Raw genomic sequence first — 10,563 nt, 5'->3', positions numbered from 1 at the left:
AAATTAGAAAATATTATCTTCAAGGAGTTTTAAAGGGTAGGACCTTTCAATGAGATCGGACAAAGAGGTGTGCAAAAATGAAAGGGGATTGATTCAAATTTGGAACATTTTGTTATAGAGTCCAAAGGAGGAAGAACTAGGGGTTGTCATGGATCCAGAGGAGAACCCCGGTGACTTCCCAAGCTATCCTAATGTTTGGCTTCATTTCTGAAGAGAAATATTTAGGTATTTTATCCTATCAATTATAGTGCTTACATTTGTGTGAAACAATTACACAAATAACTCGGAAGATGTGAGGATTTAGGTTGTGACGGACGACAACCTCGGAATCCTAAGATGATTTAGGGCTTATATAGTATAACAGGGCTATACAAAGGCCTAAAGATAAGGTGAGTAATTACGTTGCATAAGAAAGCAACCACAAAGCCCTATGGCTTTGTTGTTTAAGTCTAAGGAAGGAAGATTGGTTTAGCTGGGGAAGACGGGTTTTGCTGTTAAAGATAGCCGTGCTGCCCACCATGCTAGCTCCAAGCTCCTTTCCTCAACGAGTTTGAGTTTTCTAGTGTGTCAAGTTATAAAGTTAAATCAGGTGACCCTATGGTTAAGGTTCTTTAATTTTTATAGGGGCATGTTAAAGTTGATTTGAGCGACACTGGTTAGGATCCTATGGTTCCCTCGTTCCAGCACCACTATTTTCTATTGGATTCACTTAGTCTAAATGAACTTACTAAACTCAACTTAATGAGTTCCATAATTTCATTTAGACCGTAGGAAGCCTCGTTAGCAACCGTAGGTTACCTCCTTCGAGGAATTCCCGATCATCCGATAGAGACATCTTAATTAAGTTGCAATTGTAGTTTTGTGTGATGTTTGTGATTAAATTTTGAGTTGTTTTACATTTTCATTGTTGTGGCGGTGAATTTTATCTTGGTTGATTTTAGTTTTAGTTTTGGTTTTGGTTTTGGTTTTGATTTTGGTTTCGGGGCTATCCTAATAGTTTTAGTTTTCATGCAGGGTAACATCGTTGTTTAGCATGCAAATTTGTATAAGCACAAAAGTATAGCATAAAAGTATAACAAAGACGACGCTCAAAACTGTAAAAGCATACCTGGCAAGTCTTCTCGTTCCACCACCTAAAACTTAAAAGATATGTCAAGGCAGTTTATATGGAACAAGGAAGTAAAATTATGACGACCTGCCTAACCCTAGGTCATATCTTGGTGGGTCCCTATTAGTTTGATCAAGGATGATATTTATCAAACAAAACATATTAAGCTTAATAGCTCTTTGAGGTATCCAACAGGTTAAGATGAAGAAGCAGGTTCATGCTTCCCTCTTATCACCTGGTGAAAAGCCTCGAGCTCATTTAAAATTTTTATATTTCTTAATAATTCATCCTACGAACACCCAAATACTCAATGAACATTGATGTATCAATTATCCCTAAATGAAAGGTAATTATCATTTGTAATTTAATTTTGAAGATTATGTGGCTGAAGACCCTTATAGAGGCGTGTTTAAGAGACTTAACCAAATTTTGACATGGTCTTGTAGTGTTTAAAAAGTGTTTTAATGATGTTTACTTTTCTAATCCTTATTTAATCAGTCTTGCTTTAACTTAGATTACTACTAAGTTTTTAAGACCTAGGTGAGTGTCTTAATTAGTTTTAAAAATGTTAATTATTATTTGAATTTCATTTGAAAATCAAATAGGGGTATTAAATTGATTAATTATTGACTTAAAAAGTCATACGCCTAAGTCCTAGGTTCATTTTATTTTAATAAACTTCCAAATTTTAATAATCTAGAAATTTATTAACTTATCCATTTAATTAAGAAAGTGAGGTTGGTTTCTACCAATTAACCCCTTGTGTTTCAAACATCCAAATAAACTGATTAAGATCAGAGGTTGCCCATTTCCCTCCTTGAATTAAGGCTAAATTTCCAAAATTACACATTTGCCCCTGAGGCTCTAACAGTGCATAATTCATCAAATTTAATTCAAATCACTTTGAAATTTTTATCCTACATCATTCATGGGTTAATTAAGACATCAGAGGAGAAAATGTGATTTTTGAAAATTATTTTAATTTATATAATTATTTTCATGCAAAAATAGGATTTTTCAAAAAAAATTCCTAACTTGCCCAGGATAAATCCTAACCCTTTAAAATTTTTATTAGAGGTAGAGCTTAACCAGAAAGCCTTGGGTCCAAATTTCATGATTTTTTAAATTTTATTTAAATCGTAGGAATTATTTTAAATTTTGGGGTGTTTATTACATATAAAATATTTTAAATGGGGAAAATTAAGTTTTTAATTTTTGGAAAATCTTCCTAAGGTCAAAGAACCCAGAGGAGAAAAATTTTATATTTTTCTGAGTTTTATTTGATTTATTGGAATTATTTTAGTAAAATCCATTTTTAGCCTTTAAAAACTATTTTTAAGCTTAAAAATTCAATATCTTTATTTTAAAAATCACGCAAAATATCTCAATTGTTCCTAAGTTCTTAGGAAGCAATTTAGAACATTTCCAAGTATTTTATTATTTTTGTGATTTTTATGGATTTTTAATTATTTAAATATTTAAAAATAGGCTAAAAATCAAGTTTTTATTTTAAATACCATTTTATTTTTAAGAAATATCCCTAATCACAAAGAACTCAAAAAATAACTTTTTATAAATTTTTTATCATATTTTTATTTTAAAAAATCATTTAAATGCTAAAATGATATTTATTTTTAAAAATCAACTTATGTTACCAAATGAACTCAAAATGCTTTAAAATTTTTATGGTGAGTTATCTAGATCCTAAGCAATAGTGGAGATAAAAAATTCAGTCATTTTGTTGTTTGTATTTTTCAAAATTAATTTTATTTGTGTTTTAGGGCTCGTGAAGATTAAGTGTATTCTTAATGACTTAACTAACGAAATTATTTTCAAGGGGTCCTCTAGTCATAGTGAACCTTCCAAAATTTTCTTGGAATTTCTTGAGCAACATGCTAATTAAGCAACATGCTAATTATTATGATTAATTTATGCAAATAATAGACATAAACTTGAAAAATATGGATCTCTGTCTAGGGACCTCCTCTGACTTTAGAAAAATCAGAGGATGTTCTTTAAGATAGAGACAACAATATGCTAAAATTTCAAGTCATGGTGATATTACTACATGTATGGAGAATCAAAACATTCAAATCAGTTTTTAATTAATTAAAAATAAAATATGCATCAAATGGACTCCAAATTATTTCCACATTGTTCTCCACTATCCTCTATTCACTGAGCAAGATGGTATTTTTATTTTATTTTTATGATTTTTCTACACCAAGATATGAATTTTTAAAGCTAGGGTTATTTATTTAAATAAGAAAATCCCTATATTTCTATTTAAACATGCGGCGCTGACTGTATCCTAGGCAACTCCAAAAGCGTACATGGCGTCTCATTCGACGCTACAATCCACGTTAGCAGCCACGCATCCCGAGGTTCGTGTAAGGAAGTGCTGTCCGGCTTGATCTCCTCCGTCCATCCAATACACGCGCGATCGGACGGCTATCCGTCATCGTCTCCGATAGAGTGATCCCCTGACCGTCCACACTAAAACCCTAAGATCTCAGCATAGACTCAACTAAATCACCTCGGGTTTGATCCTATCAACTCGTTTAAGTGAGACGAACATATCCTTAAGGCAATCATGCAATTAAATTAAGCCTAATCAAATGAAGAATCCAAATAGGCTTGGGAGGAGGAGAGGTTCAATAACTTGGCTCTGAGAAGGGAAGCTTCGATTAGAGAGACTTGGCATGTTCCTTGGGGTCCAAAGAAGCTAGGGATTAAGCCTCTTGCTATGGTGAAATGCCTAGACCCAAATTCTACCAAGGCCGTTTTCAGGTGTCGATCAAAGTCTATACTAGGGGTTCTATGGAAGGGGGATTTGATGGGGCCTTGGCGTCTTTCGCCTTTCAATGTTGTGAAGGTGTGGGTGAGTTTAATTTTAATTTGGTGGATTTTATAGTGTGGAGAGCTTTGTCATGTCTCTGGCAGGGGGATTCAGGGCAATGTGGTGGTTGGGTTGCACTGAGGAGTTCTCAAAGAGGCTTTGGGATCAATTTGGGGAATTCTCTTAGAGGAATTTTCAGCTCTCTCTCCATGGCCGTGGAGGGGAGCATTTAATAAAAATGGCCTTAGGCTTGCTATCATGGCCAATTAGGGAGTAAAATGTGCTGCCTAGGTGGAGGGCAGAGAGGCTCTAAGCTTCAATTTGGATGAGGTGGCCTCTAGGTTTGAATTAGGTTTAATCCCATGGTGGTGGCTCTGTGGTGGCTCTCATTTGTGCTATTTTCTAGCCACTAGGCCAGCCGGCCGGCCAGGGGAGGTGGCTAGAGAGGTCAGGTGAGCCAGGAGAATATGTCACAACAATTTAATGATTTTAGGCTTTGTTTTGGCAAAAATATCCAAGACTTAAGCAAATATGGCATTAAATACCTTAATTTAGGGGACCTTTGGTCCATGGCTTAGCTTATGTGATTTCATGGGGTTTATGCTGGTCACTAGGGTCCAACTTATGGCTGTGGAGTCATTAATTTGATGACAATAGGATAGTTAGGCCACCTTTAGTGCATGTGTTCAATGTGGGTCCAAGTGATCAAAACTTTGGTTTGGGCTAGGGTAGCCATGTAAATTGACCCACTTGATTGATCAACATTGTGTATATGATTGTTATGAAGATTTTTGGAGAAGGGTTGAAGTGATTTTGAGTTCAATTGGTGAGTCAATTTGAGGTATTTTTGAAATTTTGTCAATTTGGACATGTTGGGCTAGACATGGGTCTAGGTTAGGCTATCCTTGGGCTAAGTCCAAATTGAATGTCCACATGATCAAGGGAGATTTTGTGAATATATTTCATGAAGACATAGAGTGGAAGTTCTGGGGTTAAGGCCCTCAATTTGGTGGAGTTTGGGGGATTTGGTGAAGTTTGGGGACAAGGCTAATTTGAGGCAAAATTGGGGATTTTTGGACTTAAGTTGAAATTAAATGAACTTGAGGCTTCACCAAGGCCAACTGAAGCTCAAATTTGATGCGTAGGATTGTTATGAAGATGTTTCAACACAAATTGTGGCAGATGGAGTAGGCCATTGGTTTAATTTTTTAATTTGGTGGAACCAAGTTATAGGGCCAAAATTGGATTTTTGGTTTAACTCAAAATTAGGTTCAAATCAGGGACCAATTGGGCTTGGATTTGGTCTATATTTGTCATATAAAGGGTGAATTTAAGTTTATAATTGAAATTATAGGAAATTGAGACCAATTGGATAGACATTTGAGGAGGTTTGGGAAAAAATGGGCCTTTAAAAGGCAATTTGGGGGTTTTTCTCAAAAGTGGTCAAAATGACCAAATTGGGTCATGTGATAGTTGAGAAAAATAAATTGGGAATATTTGGGAGGTTTTGGAAATTTTTTGGATTTTTTTGGAATTTTTTGAATTTTGGGCTAAGTAGGGGGCATTTTGGTAATTTAGCCAATTTTGGTAATTTTGGGTAGTTTGGGTGTTTTCAAGGTGTTTGAAATGATTTTTTGAACTAATTTGGATATTTTGGGTTGATTTGTGAATTTTGGCCAAATTTGGGGTCCCAAAGGTATCTAGATATTTTTGTGGAATTTAGGGGCAAAAGGATAAGTTGGGTATCTTGGTTAGAGTTGGAGTGCCAACCACCATCAATAAGTCATGGACCAATGGAAACTCCATTTTGGGTCCTCCATGCAGTGATCTTAGCCAAAACCTAGCCTAGGGCTAATGGGTTTAGGGGACAACCTACATGAGTCTCCCAAAAGTATCAAGGGACCAAAGTCAGGAAATTCTGGGTTTAGGGTAGTGAGTGATTGTGACTAAAGTGAGTGCCTTAAGCCCTAGACCAACACCCAGGGTCAACCCTAAGGTCCAGCAGTCCTAAGGGTAACTCATCTTGAGTTCCCCCATAGTGACCCCACCTACTAAGTGTTAAAGGTTATGACTAATATGTGGAACTTCAAGTTGAGTATAGAAGAGTTTGGAATTTCTAATGGTGAGGGTTCCTTGTCTAGTTTTCTAAGAATAGTTAATAGGAAAGTCCTATGGCTAGACCTTAGGCTACTAAAGAGGAAAAACTAAACCTCAACCAAAAGTGAGGTCAACAAATGGACACCGCGCATATTGGCATTGACCAATGAGATCAACAAAAACCAATACAAACTTTTAAGTCAACAGATCCAGAAGTATGTGTAGAGTTGTGTGTGTGTTTTGTTTTTGCTGGGGAATTAGCAGGTGATCGTCTGATTGAAACCAAGGAGTAGGGACTCTCGCTGGGGATCTGAGAGTGAATTTTGAGTTATGAAATTTCAGGTATGTATAAAGGATGGGAGTTAGTATATAATTGCTGACCCCGAGGTGGGAATTAAAATTTGGGTATCAATCCCGAAATAAGAATCAGATGCCATAATCCATTTAAGGTGGTCTTGAAACCGATTTCAAAGGATGATAATAGGATTGTGTGGGAGGACCGAATCGAAATGGAAAACACAGAGGCTCACATCCGACTCAAAGGATAACAACAGTGTAGAAGACAAAAACTATTAAGGATATGTCACCAGAAAGAAAGGACTGTACCAGTTCGAGTTACCACTGGGGAGTTACATTCGAACTGACATATGATAGGGAAAATATATATGTCACGTTAGGAAGGAAATCACTGGGACTCACATTCAACCCAAGAGATCATGAAGAAAATATCTGCTACATTGAGGAGGAAAGCACTGAGACTCACATCCAACTAAAACGATGATGAAGAAAATATATGCTACATTGAGGAGGAAAGCGCTGGGAATCACATCCAAATCAAGAGGTAACAAGAAAATATATGCGTCACGTTAGGAAGGAAAGCACTAGGACTCACATCCAAACCAAGAGGTGACAAGAAAAAATATGTGCTACATTGAGGAGGAAAGCGCTAGGACTCACATCCAACTCAAGAGGTAACAAGAAAATATATGCGTCATGTTAGGAATGAAAGCACTAGGACTCACATCCAACCCAAGAGGTGACAAGTGAATATATGTGCTACATTGAGGAGGAAAGCGCTGGGACTCACATCCAACTCAAGAGGTAACAAGAAAATATATGTGTCACGTTAGGAAGTAAAACCCTAGGACTCGCATCTAACCCAAGAGGTGACAAAAGAATATATGTGCTATATTAAGGAGGAAAGCGTTGGGACTCACATCCAACTCAAGAGGTAACAGGAAAATATATTCATCACGTTAGGAAGGAAAGCACTAGGACTCACATCCAACCTAAGAGGTGACAAGAGAATATATGTGCTGCATTGAGGAGGAAAGCACTGGGGCTCACATCCAACTCAAGAGGTAACAAGAAAATATATCGATCATGTTAGGAAGGAAAGCACTGGGACTCACATCCAACCCAAGAGGTGGCAAGAAAATATATGTCCTTTTGCAGAAAATATGCAGATTCACACATGTGAATTCGTGGGGAATATGTGAATATATGTGAATATATGTGAATAGAATATGAAAATATGTGAAGGAATTAGAATTTAGGTACTAATTTGGAAATGAGAATCAAATTTTAGTTATCATTTTTGAAAAGAGAGTCGGAAGTCAGGGACCAACCTCGAGGATTAAGAATTGGATGTCATGCTCCATTAAAGGGGGTCTTATAACAATCTCGAAGATGAGGAGTCAAAATTTGTGTACTGACTCCGAGTGTCATATGAAAATAGTGTAGAGAGTTTGTGATGTTGAATTTGCAGAAATGTGTCATGTGAAAAGGTTGATTTTGTTGAAAAAGATTTGTAGAGTTTTGTGGGGTTTTGTGCAGAATGTGAAATTCCGCGGGGATGTGAAGAGAATTAATGCAGATAAAGATGATTGTGTTCCACGCACAAAGAGTAAGAAATTCTAAAATTGAGAGAATTCTCTCAACATATTCATTTTATTTTCTTGTTGTTTTCATCACATTTAATTTTTCAAAATATGTCTTTAAAATTTTTATTTTAATTGGTTGATTTTCAAAAGAATTTTGTTTTGTTGTTTATTCATTTGTGATGATTTTTGTTTGAATTTTATTTTTACTAAAGATTTGTTATTTCGTTCTTCGTTCAATGAAATTCTGAACCAACACGTGGTTTATGGCTTCCATCCATCGTACAAAAAGGCAATTGACAAAAAGGCACATTTTTTAGAGAAATTTCCATTAATCTGCTCACAGATCAAACATAGGCTAATGCCTCAAAAAGGTACAACATATAGTCCTTATAAAAGTACCTTCAAAACATTTCATGCCATGTATACATTATAGGCTGAGTATGTGTGGTACATATCATGTTGTTGTAAAAAAAAAGTGAACCCTCTGACCCTCTGTCTCAGGTATGATGAGCTCATGATCTAGCAGACCTTCTAAACCATGTTCCAGGACAAGAGTTCCCTTTGCATGTACTTAGCGGTACAACCCTCTCATAGCTCCTACGGCAGTAGTTCTTCTAGCTCTGAGTCTGGCTGAAACTCGTATGGTGCTTTGCTGTCGTCCATTGTACGGAAGGTTACAGACACCCTGCGGTGTCGCATCCTGGAATGCAATGCTTGGTGACATCTGCCTCATTTCCTTTCAGAACTCCTTTCAGAACGAAAACTGAACCAACTAGCAACGGAATCTCTACGACTCCTCTGAACTCGACAGAGCCGACAATATCAATCTCTTTCCCAAATAATATATTGCTTTTTCCTTTGAATGATACCGTGAAGAAGGGTCTCAATAAATCATGGTGGTCTATATGGGGAGGGATGCAATCCTCGTCATATATGTTGATGATGCAGCTGTTTGGGATGCAGGTAGCTGGCAGTATGTTTCATCTAACCGTCCTCTTTATCATCCACTTTTTTATATGAGATAGTGGATCTACCTGGTCATGTCTAAGGATCCCTGACAGATTTCCCTATCTATCATTTGTAAAATTATAACAGCAGCCTGTAAAATTATACCACCAGCCACATTGAATGGTGATTCTCCCTTTTCCTCTCATCCATTTCTTCAGGTCAGAGTATGTTCTTTCCATGAGAAGGCCCGTTCAGACTCTATCTCTGAAATCAAAGATGCAATCAAGAATGCTTCTTTCATCACTCTCAGAGAAGACCCTGGTATACAACTCCAAGCCTTCCAGTATGTTGACGAATCTTCCTTGAACTTCCTCATAAAATTCAAATTTTCTTTTATTCATCTTACTTATTGTGTAGTACTCCATCGTACTAGGAGTCGGTAGCTATCACGGGCGCTCCTCCATCTGAACATTGGCAGGAACCCAAACTGGCGCTGGCTGATCTGGAACATGAGATTCGACATCTAGAGGAATGAATGACCCTAAGTCCCATGGTACATATTGCTCATCGATGGTACCGCCCTACGGCGCCATTTCCTCATTCAATGTGAGGCTCCAGTCATCCTTGAAAGCAAAGATCAGCCTTTGTCCTGATATTTTTCTGCAGACAACAGGAAAAATATTAGTAGGCCAAAACTTGGCATGAACAAGAAGAAAACAAAGTATTTATTAAAGTAAATTTTGGTTTGTTTTGGTGAAGAGAATTGTTTATTTTACGTAAGAAGTTTTTTTAAATTTTTGTGGAACATTATACTCAAAAGTGGAAACAAGAAAATTTGAAGTTTAAAAAATTTTTCTAAAAATTTTCATTATATTGAGGTTAATTTTAAAATTTGGACACGGTCATAGACATTTGGCCACATAGATAACCCCAAAATAGTCAAAGTTTCAAAATTTCAAAGCAAGCGACATCAGATTGCATAATAGGTTTTCAGATATCATCCATTTATTGGTAACTTGTGTCTTTCGCCATGGAAGTCCACTAACCGGTAGGCTCCTCCTGTGTAGACCTTTCTAGCAACAAATGGTCCCTCTCAAGTTGGCTCAAATTTTCTACCTATTTTGCGGTGTGCAAGAATAGACCTTTTGAGCACAAGTACGAGTTCACAAACTTTGAATGTCCTTGGGCGGACCAATTTGTCATGGGCTTGTCCCATCTTTGCCAAGTAAAGCTCCAAATGTTGTTGTGCTTCTAGTCGTTTTCCGTCAAGACTTTCCAGTTCTTCATGTCTGAGTTTTGCACTTTCTCCCATTGTAGTTGATTGGCAACAGAAAATTGCCAACTGCGACTCTAAGAGACGGTGTCTGGGTTTCTAGCGGTAGCACGGACTCGGACCCGTACACGAGCATATAGGGTGTACACTGAGTGGGAGTCCTGAAAGTCGTCCAGTAAGCCCACAAGGCTTCTAATAGTTTGTTGCGCCAATCTCTTTTACTTTCATCCAGTTTTTTCTTTAAAATCTATATCAATGTTTTATTGAAGGCTTCAGCCAGACCATTTGCTCTGGTATAGTAAATCGTAGAGTATCTCCAATCAATCCCGTGTCTTTTGACGAAATTATTGATTTTTGTGCTTCTGAAAGCTGTCCCATTGTCGGAAATTATTCTTCGCGGTACCCCAAAACGGTA

The 10,563-nt window shown here is 37.0% G+C and overlaps 1 protein-coding gene across 1 annotated transcript; it reads right to left on the bottom strand.

Moving 5' to 3' along the window:
* Positions 1-8,601: 8,601 nt before the first annotated feature.
* On the bottom strand, positions 8,602-9,300 carry LOC110038240. Its single transcript, XM_020743008.1, has 3 exons — positions 9,133-9,300; positions 8,962-9,026; positions 8,602-8,875 (listed from the first exon to the last, which is right to left on the bottom strand). Exons 1-3 carry the CDS (start codon positions 9,298-9,300, stop codon positions 8,602-8,604), a joined length of 507 nt encoding a protein of 168 aa, XP_020598667.1.
* Positions 9,301-10,563: the final 1,263 nt, after the last annotated feature.

This window comes from Phalaenopsis equestris, unplaced genomic scaffold (assembly GCF_001263595.1).
Source record: "Phalaenopsis equestris unplaced genomic scaffold, ASM126359v1 Scaffold232296, whole genome shotgun sequence".
NCBI lineage: Eukaryota > Viridiplantae > Streptophyta > Magnoliopsida > Asparagales > Orchidaceae > Phalaenopsis > Phalaenopsis equestris.
The sequence above is the reverse complement of the archived record's forward strand: the minus strand, read 5'-3'. Positions and strand labels throughout refer to the sequence as shown.